The following is a 20,150-nucleotide window of genomic DNA, read 5'->3' as shown; positions in this document are numbered from 1 at the left end:
CATTAAATGAAAGGAATATCATAAATAATAACAGTTATATTTGTAGTATTCACAAAATTGATGCATATAGACGAATCCTAATATTAAAAGACAAACAAATAACATACAAAAACAACATTCTTAAAACAAAAAAACACCTTAAGATGGTAATTTAAAGCAGCATTATGTATGGAAATAAATCGTATTATTAACATAAATCTTCTAATAGTATGGTACTGAAAAATATATATAAATATATGTTTATTTATTAGCGTAATAACTAATCATGCATATTCCACAACAGGAACGACGTTTAATCGAAGTATGCCCATCAATCTAAGAGAAAAAATATAAATCGATAAACATATAAAATGTTTAAATTTTTTGCATATTATTTATATATTATAAATTATTATTATATTAAAATTTGGATATCGCTTACAGATTCGATATAGGTAACATCAACACGATTCTTATGCCTTTGAATCTGATATCCAGCTAGGTTAACAAACGTTTTTTTTAATTTTCCTTGTCTAATATCTTCTTCAGAATTAATGTCAGTTTTGAATGAATTTGCTTTTTTTACGATTGTATTTTCATATTTTTCCGTGGAGGGATTGTGATCATTTATATTTGCTGATGTATAGGCAATTATAGTTGTATTTTCTGATATCTACAAAATTAATAAAAATATATTGCACAAATTATTGTGAATAATATGAAAAATACGATTTATAACGAAACAGACGAGGAAATTTTTCCTTACTTGAACCTTTGTAGCTAAGGCATAAAAGTATTTCTGAGGGGATCCACATTTTTTTTTGTAACGTTGTTGTATTATTACTAAATTTGGATTGTACACACGGGCAACTTTTAAAAAAAATAATAATTTTGCATTATGCAAATTAATATATTATGAATTTGAAGATATGAGAAGCAATAAATAGTATCATATAACAATGGCAACGATAAATCATGAAATGGTGAATAAATATCAACAATAATATGTTAAGTTGAATAATTATTTATGTTTTGTATACTTTTAACAGTGCCATTATTGAAAGGACTGGCATGCTCAGGATCCCATATATCGTTTATTATTTCATCATACTATGAAAACCAAAAGAAATATATGCATATAAATTATAACAATTTTTAATTTTAATTTGGTTTATAAGTTTAATGTTGTTCTTTAATTGATACTTTATTGAAGCCATAAACATCATATTCAATTTTTTCAACATCTGTATCGTTTTCAAGTTTTTTTTTATATAAGCTCAGATCAGGATATCTACCGTCGTCATATAATTTATAATTACGCATATCTGTAGCATGATGTTCTAATTGTTCTACAGCTTCTTTCATAAGTTCTTCTGCTTCTTTAGTTTCTTTGGGATTGGTACATAATATATCTGTTTTTTTTTCATGTATTTCTTCTGAACTATCATTGATAAAAATGGGCATATTTTTTATATGTCCAAAAATAAAATTATTGCATTTATATTATAGCATTGGTGCACGTGCATATATTTAACATTTCCATAATGAAATATGTAATATATATATTGTTGTGTTTTCTTACGCAAGGCAATGATCTGTTGGTTCGGATGTTGTAGCTTTATTGGGATCTTTTAGTAATTTTTTGGGGGAATTTTTTTGGGAATTTTTTGGGCCTAGCTCAGTTGCGAGGGCTTTATTATTCACACATACGAATATGCTTAAAAGAAACAAAACGATTTGAATATAAAATTTATTCATTTTGAACTTTACATACAAAAAATTAAAATATATATTAGTATTTTTTTAATTAAAAATTAACAACGCAAAAAATATCACAAGTATAATTAAAATAATAGAGAATTATTTCTCCAATAAAGTTTAAAAAATTATTATTTAAACGAAATAATGCATGCTTTTATCAGATTTATAAGTTTATATATTTTTATTTAAATGATTCAATCACAAGACATCAATAACAGAACCATTCATAAATAATGAATATCAAAAATATTATGATTCATAATTTCATTAATATTATAATATCTAAAAATTAATAATTTTAATTATATTATATAAATGATATTTTTAATATATAACATTATGAATACGAAAGTTTTATATTTTTATAATTGATTAAACAAAATTTTAAATTTATAAAGGATCCCGTTACATATGGAATCACATGTATGCTTATATTAATAATTATATTAAAATAAATGTTTTTTATTTTTTCCCAGGCGTTTTACAAAATTTCTTTGATAATGTCAAGTTTTTAATATAAAGGATGTCTATTATATTTTTAAATATTAAAATAATTAATTTTATCTGAAAAATTCAATTAATTTTATATATTATAAATACTGCTATAATAACCATATTTTTTACCTCACAATAATATTAGTATGATAAAATATATATGATGATAAATCGTGCTTTCTGTAATTTTTTTCACCAATTTTAACTGAATTTTACTAAATAAAAATTTTATAACAAAATTCGCAATCTTATAAAAATTATTTATTGGCAGTAATACCGACGCCCACGTTTTTTATAAATTAATACCAATTATAAATTCCCTTTTAATAATAAAACAATGTATATATAAAATTAAAAAAAACACAAATAAAATGTAAAAATAAAATATGAAACATAAAGTTGCAAATCAATAAATATATGCGTATATAAAATAAACTTAGTTTTTAATTTTAACATTCTTGATGCGAAATGATCATCCTTTACGGATAATGTATTTGCATTATGGGTCAAGGTTATGTATTATGGGTTATCGTTTGGTTCACTGAATTTGCGTTTTGGTTTAGGGTTCGAGGTATATTGTAATTTAATTTTTTATAATTTGATAATATTTTTGTCTGTAAATGTTGATTAAATATATCTACCACCTGCGCCTGTTTAATCTTGAGATAGTGTCTAAATATGGAACCAAAAAAAAAGCATAACCATTAATATGAAAGGAATCGCATAGCATATTCCCCATAAGCTATAATACTTCTATCTAATTAGCTCATATATATTAAATATGGTAATATTATAATTTCACATTTTATATTTTATTGCTAATTTGGGGCTAACTATATATAAGAACCCTTATTATCTATTGTATAAGACTTGTTAACTCATAACTATATTGAATTATGAATAACACAATATGTTTCGTTATTTGATGAAACATTTTATTTAGTAAAACTTATTTGCGTCACTATTATTTTGATTTAAATTGGAACTCTCCAGACAAACTATATAGTAATCTTATATATGAAGCTATAACATATAATTATATTCATTTGGAGCAATTGTCTACAATATAATATGCCTTCAGGTCAATATGTGATTTTAATATTAATTAAGCATATTAACAATATATAATAGATAGTCATAAAATATAGATGCATGAAATATCGATCGAGATTCGGCAATACAACAATATCTATAAAAGGCATTTTATGCATCCAACGTTTTTTGTAATACATAAAAAATTGAACTATATATACAATATTTTTTAAGTTTTATAGTTTTGAGGTATAAATAAATTAAATTTCAAAATAGTTAAAAAACAAAATATAAGTATGTTAATAAAATTTCACATCGCATTATGTTTTAATAATTATAAATAATATGATAGATAAAATTAGAATTATTAATATATATCTATACATATAAACTCGTAAATATATTACCAATAATTATTATTGAAATGTTGTTTTTTGTGGAAACATCATATAATTAAATGCTAATTTTATCGAAAATGGGCATAATTATTAATTTAATTTGAACTAATAATATTTATATTCGGTTATTATATACAAAATCACAAATATATAATGTTATTACGAAATAATATATATGTTCTAAAATGTTATAATTTAAAACAATGAAACAAGGGAAATTACTAATTTGTTTAAAGTATTCCTCTTGAGTGCATTAATTATCTCATTGTAGCATACAATGGTATATCAAAAAGAACAATAATATTAATCATAATGGATTAGTAGGCTACTAAGTAAGAAGAATATATTATGTTTATTTGATACACTATATGGGTATAAATTCATTATATACATTCTTAAAGGTATGATAAGGTTAAAATTGTGCGTACAAAAAATCGTATGAAATATTATAATTTTTAGCTAAGTATACTTTTAATGTACTAATATTAGAATTAACACTATCAAGCAAAATAATAATAATTCCATAATGTTCGTTAAAAATCATATTCTTACATTTATAAACTAACTAATATGATATTAAAAAATATTAAATACGAAATATATTTTAGGTTATAAGTATAAATGTATACTTAAAATGGTAACTAATATTACTTCTCGAATTAATTCATTACTCTAAACAAAGTATGAACACAATTATAAAATTAAAAATTAATATATTTAAATTACATTTATTTGATTTAATATTTAAAATATATTCCTTGATCATTTGTATATTAATGGATCATAAGAATGAAAATAATAATATGCATTATATATATACTAACAATTACCCCAGAAATAATCAATTTCCATGATCTATTTTAATTGTAATAGGTCGATTAACCTAATTTTCATATTATGTTTTTTTAATTTTAAAAATTAGATAATATATGGACCCAAAAATATTGATTATTATATTTATAATAAGGAAATTCTAGGAAATAAGTAAGGTTATTATACATTTTAAAATGAGCTTATAATACATATATTGATTAAATATAAATGCACCAATTATATCATTTAATTAGAAAAAAATATTGATTTGCTTATTAAATATTATAATTTAAACAAAAAATTGTCTTTTCATTTATTGGAAATAGTATTAAAGATCAATATGTCATGAGGAATAATAACTTATATAAGTGCATTAAGGGTGTCTAATGATGAGACACAAACATGTTTTGAACAATTCGGGTAGCAATTTATTTTTGGTTCTTTAAATATTTATACTAATATATTTTTTTAAAATTATTTTATTTAAAAAAACAAAAAAATACATTTTTATTTTCTATGTAAAAATGTATAATAATTAGAAGATATACTTTATTTAAACTATTACAAGGTTATAAAATTTGTGTAATAGACTAATATGAATATTGACAATAATATTATATATTTGTTTATTTTTTCTATTATATGATTAAGCATGCTTGAACATATTACATATTAAGGGAATTTAACTAAATAGACATAAATGAAATTTAATATTCTTTTTAACCATATTTATTATTATTTTACATTAATTCAATTGTTATAAACAGTAAGTATATGCTTAATCATATATATATTATATATATGTGCAAGTAACACATATTTATTTAGGCGTAATATTTATAATTAAATTCCATTATAATGTCTAAGGAATTGGTATATAAATTTGTTAAATATAATATGTCTTCATATGTGATTAATATGCTGAATCGCCTATAAATTATATTAATTTTCATTTTAGTGCATTTATATTAATACCTTCTTTTCTTTAATTCGTAAATATATTCGTAGTGTCAAGGAATTAATTTTGCTGATAAAAATGTTGTCTTCGATCAAAAATCTGAAAGCTATAAGTTTAATGATGATATATTCAAAGTTTATTGTCCTAATAATAACTGTGATAGTAATGGCCTAAAAATTGGCTCTGCTTTTACGGCATTGCTAGAATATTTTAAGAACATTGATAATGAAAATTCAGAGGATGATAAACTTACTCAATACGCTATTTTATGGTTTAATTCTAAACTTTCGCAAAAACCGGATATAGAGATTGAAAGATATACTATGTATAACATACTTAAACAATATAATTGGTTTGGAGAAGATGGTAAATCCATAGAAAAAAAAAAAGATATTATGGGAATTCATTATTTATATTTGAAGAATCTTTATGATTTCCTTAAAGGAATATGTGAAACAATTACTAACTGTAATGGCCATTCAAAGACCAGCGAATGCATAGAATCTGCTAAAAAATGTTCTGGCTTGTATCGCGCATGTATTCTGCATTTGCCCTGGAGAGAGATTTGTAACCCATATTGTAATGTATTGACAAATTTAAAAAATGATTATGATAAAATTAGAGAAAATAACCGTGATAAGAAGCTTCCAGAATTGACGCTCCCAGAAGGATTATACGATTGTAAAACGGAGTGTTATAAACAAGAGGAAGGACATAAAGCCAGGGTTGCTGCACTGAATCGTTCGAGTGATGGTTCAGAAATAGATACAACCCCCGGAATTAGTTTACTAGATCTATCAGTACCCCCCACAAGTATAAATAATGGAAATAAACTACCCTACATCGCAGTTCCATTAATTTTAATACCCATTATTTTAGGAATTTCATATAAGGTAAGTATTACAATTCAAAAATATAAATTTAAAAAATTTACATTACAACATATTTTTTGAGTGCATAAAAAGACAAATAATTATATATTTTTATTTTTATGTTAGTATTTAACACCCGTATGGCGAAAAAAGACGAAAAGAAAAGCCATGAAAAAGATTATAAATTTGAGTGATCAAAAGAAAGCCTAAAATGGCGTTACAAATGCATTCATCGAAAAGAGCCAATCGGAATAATTATAAATTACATTGATGAGAAAATGGGATTATTAAATATATACAAAATATGGAGGATAATTCTATACCAGTTATTAATTTATTTTTTTATATTTTTTTGTTTATATAAGAAAAAACGATTACTTATATGATAAATTTAATTAACGACTTTTATTTTGGGGTTCAGATTCTATAAACCTGATTTAAAAACTCTATATAAGTATTAAAATTATAAATATGTAAATTTTATTATTAATATAGGCAAATAATCTCATATATATAATTAAAAAATATATTTATATAATTATAATTCGAAAATTTTATTATAGTCTATATAAAGATGATGCTGTTAGAGTGGTTCTTTCTATTCTACATTTATTCATATAACATTAAGAATAAAACATTACAACATAACGAATGATTAAAAAATATTTATTATTGAAAAAATTAATAATAAATTAAAAAAAAAATGTAAAATATATTCCACTAAATAACTATTATATGCTGCATACAATTGTTTTTAATAAATATTCAATAACAAATTATAAAAAATATAATAGTATTTTTTAACATAAATAATATATAAATATTTGTTTTATTGAATGAATATTAAATCAATGACATATAATAATGAATTATAAAGGTATCAACGTTACATATTTTGTTAAGGATACAGTTGGGGGTATATGGTTTTATATTCTAAAAAACTGGATCGATGGAGAATGGGGTAAAAACTCAATTAATGTTAAATGTCTTTTTATTATTCCATATTATCATGTATTATTTTATCAGTGCTTAATAAATCATCATTTTTTAAATTTTAAATAGCATTGTTTTATCATATAATTTTAATAAATTATTTGAATGTATATACATTGATAACTATAACAACAGAATATATAAGATAAAATGAACAATATAGAGCACTTAGCGAATATTTATCTAAATTTATATATTAAAAGAACAAATATATTTTATCGTTCTCTTAAAATGCAATATAATAGCCTAATTGCACATAGTTTATATTATACTAAACTTTTCATCAATAGTTATTTATTTTTTATGCATTTAATATTTACTATGTATTATTTTAAAAATAATCTGCATTCGAAGAATTATTTAAGATTATAAATAGCTAAATAAATATGGGTTCAGTACTAATTGTTGTTATAAATCGTAGGAAAGATGCTCAGAATATATTATAAAATTGCACAATACGATAATTTTCTAAATTGAGTACATAAGAATAAAAATAAAGTTATGGGTATATTAAAATGGATCATGAATTTATCTATATTAGTTAAGAAAAAAATTTATTCAATTTGAATAGAAAATGGAGTATGTAACTTATTTGAAAATACTATAACCTTAAAATATACAAAGTAATAAATATAATTATTTTGAAAATGAATATCAAGACGTACTCGCATACTATATACAATAGATTTATTTAATAAATAAATCACGCCAAAAACTAATATACTTGATATTTAAAAAAATATTGTGCGTCTTTGAATTATTATCACTTATTTGGGATATACTAAAAATGTAATTTATTTGTCTCTTTTGGTTATTGAGAATATTCTTATTTCCTTCATTTGTATATTAAATTTACACAACCTTTATATTATTATTTGTATTTATAAAAAATTCACGCTTAATTTAAGAAACAATAAGCTAGATTATGTGTAATATATTAATACATGCTAATATAATTTTTTTTTGAAGTATTAATGCGATATAAGAAAAGAGAAAAATCTATATTCTCAAAAAATCTCAAAATTTTTTTTGAAACAATAGGTTTTTAAAATATGCAAGCAAATTGTTTCGACGTAAATGATTTTTATGCATCGAGGTCGAATTTTTCGATAAGTATAAGACGACAATTATGAAGATGACAAAATATATACTAAACAAATTATAAATATTGGCGAAACGAATTATAAACATAGTAATACATATATCCAAATTAAAATTTATTGAGCGTGATATTGAAAGGTTAACTCGTGAAATTACGAGCAAGTTCAAAATATAGAAAATAAAAAACGATAATAATGAGGGATATGAATTATTAGTGGAACCAAATATGCATAAAATGCCAGCAAGTATGGGTTCATTTTCCCTTTCGTCGAGTCATACAGGTTCAACAGATGTGCAACATAGTGAGAATAGCTCGGGTATGCGTACTGAGATTTCTAAAGTTACATCTAATCAGGGAGTTTCAAGAATTAGTTTTAACACAACCGAGGAAATTTCAGTTTATAATGAAAAGTTCAGCGGATTCGTGAATAATGCAATACTCATCACAGTTTTATTCCTGTTTTTATTTTTAGGATGCTTAGCAATACCATTTATTTGTTTATTAAGGCGAAAAGCGAGATACACCATTAAGAAATTTATCAGGCTTTAGGGCTGTGGTTTTTCATTATTCGGTTAGGCTTATTACAAAATATAATAGGAAACAATTTAGGAAAATAGGACTGTATTCTTGTAGAAGAAAGACTCTTAATGTATTTATTATGTAATAATAGTAATAATATCAGTATGTATTGTTTCTTCCCCATTTTTATGTAAATGTAATTAAATATATATTTATATAATTTTTTTTATTATATTAACTTTTTAAAACTTTGAAGATGTAAAAAAAATATATGATCATTATTATAAAGTAAGGGTTCAGGTTTAATGGTGTGTTTGGGAAATTCGTATTTTGGGTCAGAGATCTGTACTATGGGGTATTGTTTTGGGTTATTATTATATTTTTATTAATTTGTTTATAGTTTGATAGCATTTATTGGTCTGTAAATGCCGATTACACATATGTGCCATCGCAGTATGTGCTAATCTCGAGATGATATTCAAATATGTATCCCTCGAAGGGGTTAGCCATTAATATGAAAGAGGCTACATAACATTTTTTCATAAGTTGTAATATATATAATTGAGTGTTAATATTGATTTAATATGATTCAAATAAAATGTTTGCATTGCTTATATTAATATATATTGACTATACATGAGGTATTAAGCTATATCATAATTGTCTATTTATAAAGGTTGTTAATCGGGGACTATATTGAATTATATATATCATAATATGTACATTTTAACTGTTTTAAAATTTTAACAATATAAAATAATGAAATAAAAAAAAGGTGAAAATTTTATGAAAATGAAATAATTTTTATAATATGCTTTTTTATGAATATATGTTTTTTAGATATTATAAAAAATGCTTTCATAAATCTTTATTGCGTTATAATAATAGCGTCGATTTTCGAATCTTGATTTATATTTGAGTGTATGCATTTTATAATTGTATATTAAAATATATACAGATTTATTTCATTAATATTATAAAATATGGATTAATTCACCCATATTATAGAGTATACAAATTCCTCAAAATGAATCTGATTATAACTTCACATATAAAATACTTATTACTGTTTTATCGGAGAAAACATAATTTAAATTAAAAAATGGAACATAAAATGAGAGGGTTTGTTAAATAAAAATACTCATAAAATGAGCATATTATGATATATATAATTCAAATAACCCTGAACCAGGCAACTTAGATAATCAATAAAAAATATATATTAAAAATTTGTAATAAAAATAATTTTGTATTATTTTGAATGCATCATTCGAAATAATGTATTTAAATGCCGGTTTCGCTTATCAGTTGCATTGGAGAAAAGGAATAAACTTTTATATAGTTGTATTTTTTCTAAAAATATAATAATAACGGTTTGTTATATTTTCATTTAATTTTTAAGTAATTAAATTAATTTATATAAATAAAAAAAATATTATATTTTTTTAATTATAAAAAACAATTTATAAAACTATAGTTAATATTTGATAGAATTAACCTTGTTCAAATATTAAAAAGTACCAATTATATATGTTTTTTATTTTATTACTAGTATATATATAATAGAATATTGCAGTCTTATATTTAAGTTGGCAATAATACAAAATAAGTTTTACCTATATATAATTGCAAATATGTACTGCTGAAGATGAAGGTAATATCATTAGGCCTAATTTCCTCAATAATATTTACTATAGTTTTAGCAAAAAACAGTTCGGGATCAGGATCCACCACGGGCTGCGTAATATACGAAAAACGTCAAAAATACATCATATTGTATATGTCTATATTAATTGTTTTAATTAATTTTGTATATAAATATAATAATAAATTAACATAACAATATTTGATATATTTTTAATTTTGGTATTTTTTTTAGTTTGGATTCTGTAGAAAAAAGCCAAAGGAAGCCCATAATACGACAGAAGAATCAGTTAATGTTAGAGGTAAGGGACCATATGAAGAAGACTATGAAGAAGAATATGAAGAAGGGTATGAAGAAGACTATGAAGATATGACAAAGGATATTTTTATGCCTCTTAAGAAATGTTATCAACAAAGGGAAAATAGACCACCTAAACAATATGACGGTCCCCCTCCAGTACCTGATATGCCTCAAATATCCGAATCACCTAAAAAGCAAGAAATGCCAGTAGAGCAAACAGTAAGCACAGTACAGGAAGAAGGCGCAGCTACACTAAATAGAGGTGAAAAATTCGATGTAGAAATAGATCCAAAGGTTTCATCATATCTCGGAGATAGAGAAAATGATGGTGAAGGTGGCGAAACTCAAGAAGATTGTGGAGAAACTCAAGGTGATGTTGAAGAAAATCAAGATGAATATGAAGAAAATCAAGATGAATATGAAGAAAGTCAATATGAATATGAAGAAAATCAAAATAAATATGAAAAAATTCAAAATGAATATGAAGAAACTCAAGGTGAATATGGAGAAACGCAAGGTGAAGTTAAAGAATAAATAAAACAATAGAATAAGTAAATAATGAATAAAGTAAATATGGAGTAATTTAACCCTAAAAATAACTATTGAAAAATCACAATGAGGAAAAAGCAAAGCTATTATATGCAATATATTTTTTTATCGAATAATAATATTAATAAGAAAACGGTTATATGTTTTTGAATGTCTCAAGTTATATAATTTTTTAATTAAAATTATATATTTTTTTGTCTTTTTTAATTTTTTAAAAGGCGTTTTCTTTATTCATGCTAAACATATCCATATGCATTATTTTAGTCGAGTTTGTTTTTGTGCATACCATTTGTTTAATATGTTTATATTTTGTCATCATTTTTAAATGCATATGAATGTTATAAATATTTAGTGTGATTCTCATGTAAAACATCACAATTAAATATATTGCGAATTTGTTATTTTTTTAAATTAGTGAGATTAAAACATATAATAATAGCAATTGAATTAGTGATTATGTCTTGTACAATTTTATAGAATTAATATTCCTATTTAACTATAAAGAATGCAATTATTAATATAGGAATGTTATATATATTCCTCGACATTCTGTTATATGATAATACAATTGTTGCAATTCTTTCATAGCTATCGATTAATACTATAACCTCAATCTTAAACAAATATATTATATTTCATTTTAAGTAATTCGCTACTATAAGTGCGATATATTTTCTATATATTATGATCCCATTCATTTATTTAATAATAAAAAATATTATAATCGCTATAATTTTGGATTTCAGATTAGGGGTTAGGGTTGCGTTTTGGAAACCCATATTATGGGTCAAGGTTCTATACCTCGGAATCGGTGTGTTGGATTATATACTTACCATTTTTTTATAACTTGACAATATATATTGCTCTGGATATTTTTATCAGATATATTTACCATTTCCGGATGCTTAATCACGAAATGACGCCTGAATATGCAGCTAAAAAAAGAGCACGGTCATTAATATGAAAGGGTTTGTATAATACGATTAAACTATCTATATTGCATATATATAACTAGCTAACAAATAGCTATATTGAATCATGAATAACACTATATTTTCTTTATTTGATGAAGCATTTTATTTAGCAAAACTTATAATTTGTGTTACAATCATTTTAATTTAAATTGGATTATACCAACTGAACTGTATAATATTATTATATATGTAGCTATAAACTATAATAAAATTCATTTTTAATATTAATCTACATTACAATATATATTCAAATTACATATGCGTTTTAAACAATAATTAAAAATATTACTAATATATAATAGATGCATGGAATGTCGATCGATAATCGACAATACAACGATATCTATAAAAGATGTTTTATGCATCTAACATTTTTAATAACACAATAAAAATTGAACTAAATATACAATATTTTAAGTTTTATAATTTTGAGGCATAAATAAATTAAATTTTAAAATAGTTAAAATATAAAATATTAATAAAATTTCATATAATATTTTGTTCTAATAATTTTTATGATAATTAAAAAAATTAGGTAAATAGAAATAAGGTTATTATTATATGCTTATACATATAAGATAGTAAATATTCTACAAATAATATTGAAATATTATTTTATTGTAAAAACTTCATATAATTAAATATTAATTTTGTTGAGAAAGCAAACAATAATAAATTTTATTTGAACTAATAATATTTATATTAGATTATTATATATACAAACATATAAATTTATATTTTAAATATAGTGCTATTACGAAATAATATATGCTCTAAAATGTTGCACTTTAAAACAATGGAGCAAGGAAAATTACTAATTGGTTTAAAGTATTTCTATTGAGTGCGTTAATTATTCCATTGTAGTATACAGTGATATGCCAGTAACAATAATAATAGTAATAATAATGGATTCGTATGTTACTAAATATGAACAATGTATTATGTTTATTTGATGCACCACATGTGTATAAATTAGTTAAATATGCCCTTAAAGGTATGATAAAATTAATATTGGATGCATAATAAATCAAATAAAATACTACATTTTGTTGCTAAGTATACTTTATTATGGTGCTATGACATTAAAGTTATCAATCAATATAATAATTTCATAATGCTCGTTAAAAATACAGAAATTTCATTATATAAATAAATAAAGTTTTATTATAAAGTATATAACACATAATATATGTTTAGATTGTAAGTATAAATGTGTACTTAAAATGGTAGCTCATATTATATTGATTCTCAAATTAATTAAATATTCTAACCAAAGTATTAATCGAATTTTAAAATTAAATTATACGAAAACAGTTATATTTATTTTCTTTATTGTTTAAAATACATTTATTAATCATTTATATATTAAATATATAATAAGAATGAAAAGAATAATATACATTTTATATATACTAATTATTATTCCAAAACTAATTTATATTCATGATACATTTTAATTGCAATAGCTCAATCAATATATTTGTATATTATGCTTTTTTAATTTAAAAACATATATAAGTTATGTACTCAAAACTATTCATTAATTAAATTTATATATAAAGAAATGTTATTACATATTCTAAAGTGAATTATTAATTAAGATAATTAAACGTATTATATTCAATTATTTAGAAAAAAGAATAACATTAAATTTAAACACAAATATTGTTTTATATTTGTTAGAAATTATATAAAAAAGTGTAATATTTCAAGTTAAACAATAGCATATATCAATACATGGTATTCAAATAATGAGATACAAATACATTTTTAACAATTATAGTAATAACACATTTTTAATTCTTTATATATTTATAATAATATAAAATTGGTGAAAATTTACTATAAATCAAGAAAATGCATAGTTCTCTAATGTAAGAACGTATAATAATTAGAAAATGTGTTTTATTTAAACTTATTGAAATGTTACACAAAATTATACAATGAAGCTACTCCGAATATATAAGAATAGCGATATTTCGCATATGATAAAAATGTTTCGAACAAATCACAAAATAAGGATAATTATCTAAATTGCAGTAAAAGTGAATATATGTTTTGTTTTATTATATTGTTGTATATTAATTTAAAATTAATATTATTATTGAGAAAAATGCTAAACTGCGTTTAAGTTTGATAATTTTATATAAAGGAATCGATCCATTGTTTAACCTATTTTGTTGCAGTGTATATATTTTATATAAAAACAATATGATACCAATCTACAGATTAAAGAAAATCCATTACAATGAACACTAAAAAAATGGTAAATAACTTTATTTTAAAATAAAACATATCTATCCTTAATTTTATTATGTTTAAATTATATTTAAATAATATTAAATTTATTTGAATACATTTTGAATTAATGTATATTTTTATAACTATTTTCTTAGTGTAAGTTACTTCTCGAAGGTGATGGTTATTTTAATGATGAAAATGTCGATACGAAGAAAATTAACAAAAACACAATAATCAAAGGATATTGTAGTAACAATGGTTGTAAAACAAATGAAGATTATATTAATGCTTTGTCCGCATATATATATAAGGAATTCAAAAATTTAATAAAAAGAAACCAAAAGCATAATGATTATGATGAATATTTATTGATGTGGATAAGTGATAAATTGCTTAAGATACACAAAAAAGGAAAAGGCAAAAAGATTGGAATAGGCCGCATGGATGATTTTACTTTAAAGCGGGCTTATGAAGAGTATTTAAAGAACCATAAACAAAGATTGGATTATTGGTATCTTTTGGATATGATAAAGGATTTGAAAGAAGCTAATCTTTGGTATATGAGCGAATATTATAAATTACTTAATCTAATATGTAAATTAATTACAGATTATTATAACGGTGTCCAAACTAAGCAACTTTATAAATATCCTGCCGATTGCAGTCATCAATATAAAAACCTTTATTTGAACATTTCTGAATGCAAACCATATCTTGATTTATTGAATAAATTAAAAGGTATATATGATGATTTTAGTTCTTCTATTAAGAAAAATGATTCAAACAATGAATTAGCAACTAAGCTTAAAAAACTTACACCAAAAGATGGAAAAGAGATGGACGCGGTGAGAGGTTTTAAAACATATAACTTCAGTGGTTCACAATGTAAATTCCCCAAAAAAAAAATAAAGCCAAAAAAGCCGAACCCACCAAGATTACCACCTTCTTCAAAAGAAGAACCACCGCCACAACGCAAAACACCATCATCTTCACAAACGAGTAATGCATCACCAAAAACTAAAACAGGAGAATCAAGTTCATCAAATGTGCACGACGGTTCTAAAATTGAAATAAAGGCTTCAGACAATAGTGAAGGAAATACAGGTAGTGAAAACAGAGGCCCGAGTAGTGGGCTAAATGATCCAATAAGTTCCGGCGTTGAAGGCGGAAATAAGGATGGTGGGGATAATGAACCCGGAATTTCAGGAGGGAAATCAAAAGAGGGTACATCAAAGAGAACAGAGCATGAAGGTACTTCCCCACCAGGACCCCAAGCATCAAATCAAGAAGCGGGCTCTGAACATAAGGGAAGTGTTGGGGTGACTACACAAATCGAGCAAAAAAATGGAAGCGATACACCAAAAGGTACAGATGATGGAGCAGGAAGCACTAAAGATAATCCAAATATTGGAGAAAATGGAAAAAAAGGTTCAGATGGTGTCACAGCAAACCAAATTACACATCCTAAATCAGGAATCCCAAGTAGCGAAACAGGAAATGAAAATTCCAATAAAAGAGGTTCCGATGATGGGCCGGGCGGTGATTCAGGAGGTTCAAAATATGGGGAAAAAAATATAGATAGGAATCTATCAAATACAGGTGGCGCACAAGGTGATAAAGGAGGATCAGTAGGTGGATCAGGAATTCCAGTTAGTGGAAAGGGAGGTACAAATAATGTACAAGGAGATTCTGGAGGCGGGAAAGGTAATGGAACAGGAGTTTCAGGTGGGGGGCAAACAAGTACAAATGGTGGAGTAGGCGATCCAGGTACCAATCAAGGAGGTGGATCAGGTAGTGAACAAGGTGGCTCAGATAGTCCTCCAGTAGAGAACGGAACTCAAAATACGCCAAGAGAACCTTTTAATATTGGACCATTCATTTCTAGTATCGCATTAAAAGGCATGGAGAAATTAAATGATGCAATTAATTCGTTTGAAATGATTAAGAATAAATTTATAGGCGCAACCAAATATATATATAATACAACTTTACCTAGTATAAAAAATGGTTTCGATAAATCTATTGATTTTTTTAATGGCATTATTAATAGTATAAGTATCGATTTTAAACAAGTAGACCCCCCTGCTGGTTCAGATAATAATAAATCTGAACCAGACGGCACAGGGAGCGGGCCATCCGCACCTGATGGCCCATCATCACCCCCAAAAGATTCACCTCACCACGATTCAAATAATCACGATTCGCAAGGTTCACAAACACTACAAACCTCACAAGATCCACAAAATCCACAAACATCACTATTACCAAGTTCTAAGGACCAAGCTCAAGAACAGCAACTGTCTCCGGGCACGTCTGGAAACCAAAGTTCTGATCGAACCAATCAAGAAGGACCTCAAAAACCAGAGCCAGCTCCAGTGCTGAAACCAGAACATTCTGGAAGTGAATTAAAAGGAAATGGAATAACAGAAATAGGTGATATATATATATTCAAAGGATACAAACAATTTGTAATTTTAACTATAGTTCTTTTAATTCCCATTGCTTTAGCTATTATATACAAGGTAAATAAAAAGACAATATGAAATATACAATTTTTAAAATATTTCCTTATGAAATATTACATATTTTTCATAATTTTATGTTAGTATTTATCATTTGGACGAAGAAATAAATTGAAGAAAAAAAATAACATGAAAAAGGTTATAAATATGGTTGGCGTAAATAAAACGACAAAAACGGTTATAAACTCAAGTGATGGAAAAAAACAAATACAAATAATTATAAAATCATATAGTCAAAAAAAACCGACTAAAAAATCAATAAATTCCGTTAATAGGAAAAAATCTCCATCATTAAATATATACCAACTTATGCAGGCTGATCCTGTACCATTTATTAATTTGTTTTTTCTGTTAATTTTTTTTGTTTATAAAAGAAAGCGCGATTTCATAGAATGATAAATTTAATTAACTTATATTTTAAATCGAATTAAAAAATGTATAAAATTAAAGAATGCTAAATAGTAAATTTGTCCATTAATATACTTAATTTTTATAAATGGGAACCAAGTCAAGGCTCCCCTTACATTTTACAATAAAACATAAAATAAACTTTCTATATGATGAAATTCTCTATTATAATTGAATTATAATATTTCTTTGTCGTTAATTATTATTTATAAAAATAAAAATATTGTATTATTTAAATAAAAAAAATGTCTTAGCATTTGTTAAATGAATATGATGAAAATAAAAGATAATGGCATTATGTTTCTTTTTTCGATTTGGGATAAAAATAAAGTTATATCCCTTTCAATATATTGGTTCTATATGTATTATTTTTTCTCATTTAATATGTAATTTGATTATTTGTTTAAATTGCATTTGAAAATACGTATATTTAATATAATTTTAATAAAAATTTGATGTTGCGGATTCTTAAATAGATTTATAAATAAAATTGTTGTATATTAATTTATAAAAAAAGTATTTTTACAAAAAATGGTAAATAAAATATAGAAAATAATAAGTAGTATTTAAAATTGGAAAAATATAGCAAATAAGAAACCATTTAAATGAAAATAATAACGATGATTTGTTAATTTTTTCATTATATGTTCATATTTATTCATATAAAAAATATATGTATTTAATATTTTATCATTTTAATTGGTATTTATTAATTTTTTCGTATGTAAAAAATAACATAAAATATAAGTTTATAAAATATTATAACCGTATCATTAAATATGCCAATATATTATAAATTATATTAAAAGTCTGTATAACAAAATTGCAAAAATATTTTTTATGGAAAAATTATTATATAAATATATTTTTTTATAATTAAAATATCATTAAAAATGTTGTATTTTTTAGAGAAGAATTAATATTTATATCCATAAATACTTTTAATGAATATAGCGAAATTTATTACAACGGTTACATTAATTAACTCTATAGAAAATGAAAAAAATTAATAAATATGAAACTATCATCATTATTTCATTTATTTAATGGATAATGTTGAAATGAGAGCCAGTATTTTAAAATATGTTTTTTTTTCAATTATTATTTGTTCTTTTGAATATGCGAAAAATGTAAGTTACACATTATTTTCTTTTATTATTAATAATATTCATTATAGTTTTCGTATATATCTGCTTTATATTAGTTTTACATTATTGTTTCATGTATTTGTAAGACATTTATGTTAAGTTAAAGAAAAAATTAAAATTAATTGCATATATGTTATAAATATTTCATTTATTTGCAGGGGTTGTACTTTATAAACGAAAGAAATATATACCTTGAAAGGAATATAATAAATTTGATAAATAATAGGATATTAGCAGGTGCAAACAATCAATTCGATTTATATGATTTTTATCAATCAACTTCGAGTATTGCAAGTCAATTTAATGACTACAATGCTGATGAAAAAGATATAATACATTTTCGAAACATTATAGATTCGCATATAAAGAAACATAAAGAAAATAATACATTACCCAATTTAAATAATCCAGATAAAAAAACGAAAAAGTTAATCTATGAACTTCAAAAAGAATTAGAAGAAACAAAAAAGGGGATTAACAATATAAGGATTAATGAATTAGTAATACAACTGATGCAAGATAAAAAAATAATAAAAAAATATGAAAATATTTCTATATCAGAGCATGAAGACTTTAAACATTTGGAAAATGAAGGGCATTTCTTGAAGATTGAAAATTATAATTTTGAAGATAAATATCATGAAATTACATCAAGTGATGCTTATGAGGAAATAAAAACTCGTAAAAAATTCAAAAAAGAAGTAAAGAAATTTATTATGAATTCGGTGATTTTGGGGATAGGTTTTGGTATGGCAATAGCATCAGCATCGTGGTACTTAATATTGCTATGTACACCACAAATGGCTTCCATGTTGAAGAGCTATTGGAAAGCCTTTAAATATCACGCTGACAAACAAAGAAATACAAAGTGACCAATCTTTATTATGTTTTATTATATTTGTTTATATGATTAAAAATGATATATTTATAATATATGGCATAAAAGTTCCACTTTTTACATTTTATAGAATAATGAAATTTGATTTAATTGTTTGTTTTATTATTATATATTTTTAATTTAATATATAATCACTTATATAATTAATTTATCTTTTTTTAGTGTTTGTCAAAAATTCATTTATCCTTATTTTCATGCATACATATTATATATTAGTGAATTTTTTGTTTACTCATTTTTAGTTAGCATTTATAATTGTTTTAAATAAACCTGATTTAAGCACACTTATTAATAAAATTATAAACTATATTGACGATTCATATTTAAGTTTAGAGTTTTGTTTTGGGAAATCCACATTTTGGGTCAGGGTTCTGTACTATGGGTTCTAGTTTGGTTTTATGGAATTTATGTTTTGGGCTAAGAGTATACTTTTATTAATTTGATAAGATTTCTGTCTGTAGATGCTGATTAAATGCATATACCATCTCCGTATCTTTAATCTCGAGATGATGTCTAAATATGCACCCTCCAAAGGGGCATATT

The 20,150-nt window shown here is 23.5% G+C and overlaps 6 protein-coding genes across 6 annotated transcripts; 5 read left to right on the top strand and 1 right to left on the bottom strand.

Moving 5' to 3' along the window:
* Window positions 1-240: 240 nt before the first annotated feature.
* PCHAS_0401200 (fam-a protein) lies at window positions 241-1,737 on the bottom strand (the record flags this gene model as incomplete). The annotated part of the gene is made up of 6 exons (XM_016799941.1): window positions 241-315; window positions 422-652; window positions 746-849; window positions 1,020-1,089; window positions 1,183-1,420; window positions 1,562-1,737. The coding sequence occupies 6 exons, from the start codon at window positions 1,735-1,737 to the stop codon at window positions 241-243; spliced, it is 894 nt and encodes a 297-aa protein (XP_016653247.1).
* Window positions 1,738-5,336: 3,599 nt separating this feature from the next.
* On the top strand, window positions 5,337-6,518 carry PCHAS_0401100 (CIR protein; the record flags this gene model as incomplete). Its single annotated transcript, XM_016799940.1, has 3 exons — window positions 5,337-5,351; window positions 5,487-6,329; window positions 6,435-6,518. 3 exons carry the CDS (start codon window positions 5,337-5,339, stop codon window positions 6,516-6,518), a joined length of 942 nt encoding a protein of 313 aa, XP_016653246.1.
* A 1,835-nt stretch (window positions 6,519-8,353) lies between these two features.
* Window positions 8,354-8,952, top strand: PCHAS_0401000 (conserved Plasmodium chabaudi protein, unknown function; the record flags this gene model as incomplete). Its single annotated transcript, XM_016799939.1, has 2 exons — window positions 8,354-8,374; window positions 8,578-8,952. 2 exons carry the CDS (start codon window positions 8,354-8,356, stop codon window positions 8,950-8,952), a joined length of 396 nt encoding a protein of 131 aa, XP_016653245.1.
* Window positions 8,953-10,570: 1,618 nt separating this feature from the next.
* Window positions 10,571-11,401, top strand: PCHAS_0400900 (erythrocyte membrane antigen 1; the record flags this gene model as incomplete). The annotated part of the gene is made up of 2 exons (XM_016799937.1): window positions 10,571-10,663; window positions 10,802-11,401. The coding sequence occupies 2 exons, from the start codon at window positions 10,571-10,573 to the stop codon at window positions 11,399-11,401; spliced, it is 693 nt and encodes a 230-aa protein (XP_016653244.1).
* Window positions 11,402-14,638: 3,237 nt separating this feature from the next.
* Window positions 14,639-17,549, top strand: PCHAS_0400800 (CIR protein; the record flags this gene model as incomplete). Its single annotated transcript, XM_016799936.1, has 3 exons — window positions 14,639-14,656; window positions 14,787-17,153; window positions 17,238-17,549. The coding sequence occupies 3 exons, from the start codon at window positions 14,639-14,641 to the stop codon at window positions 17,547-17,549; spliced, it is 2,697 nt and encodes an 898-aa protein (XP_016653243.1).
* A 1,058-nt stretch (window positions 17,550-18,607) lies between these two features.
* On the top strand, window positions 18,608-19,581 carry PCHAS_0400700 (fam-b protein; the record flags this gene model as incomplete). Its single annotated transcript, XM_016799935.1, has 2 exons — window positions 18,608-18,691; window positions 18,868-19,581. 2 exons carry the CDS (start codon window positions 18,608-18,610, stop codon window positions 19,579-19,581), a joined length of 798 nt encoding a protein of 265 aa, XP_016653242.1.
* Between the last annotated feature and the right edge of the window lie 569 nt (window positions 19,582-20,150).

This window comes from Plasmodium chabaudi (genome assembly GCF_900002335.3).
Source record: "Plasmodium chabaudi chabaudi strain AS genome assembly, chromosome: 4".
Taxonomy (NCBI): Eukaryota; Apicomplexa; class Aconoidasida; order Haemosporida; family Plasmodiidae; genus Plasmodium; species Plasmodium chabaudi.
This window is presented reverse-complemented; position numbering and strand designations above follow the sequence as displayed.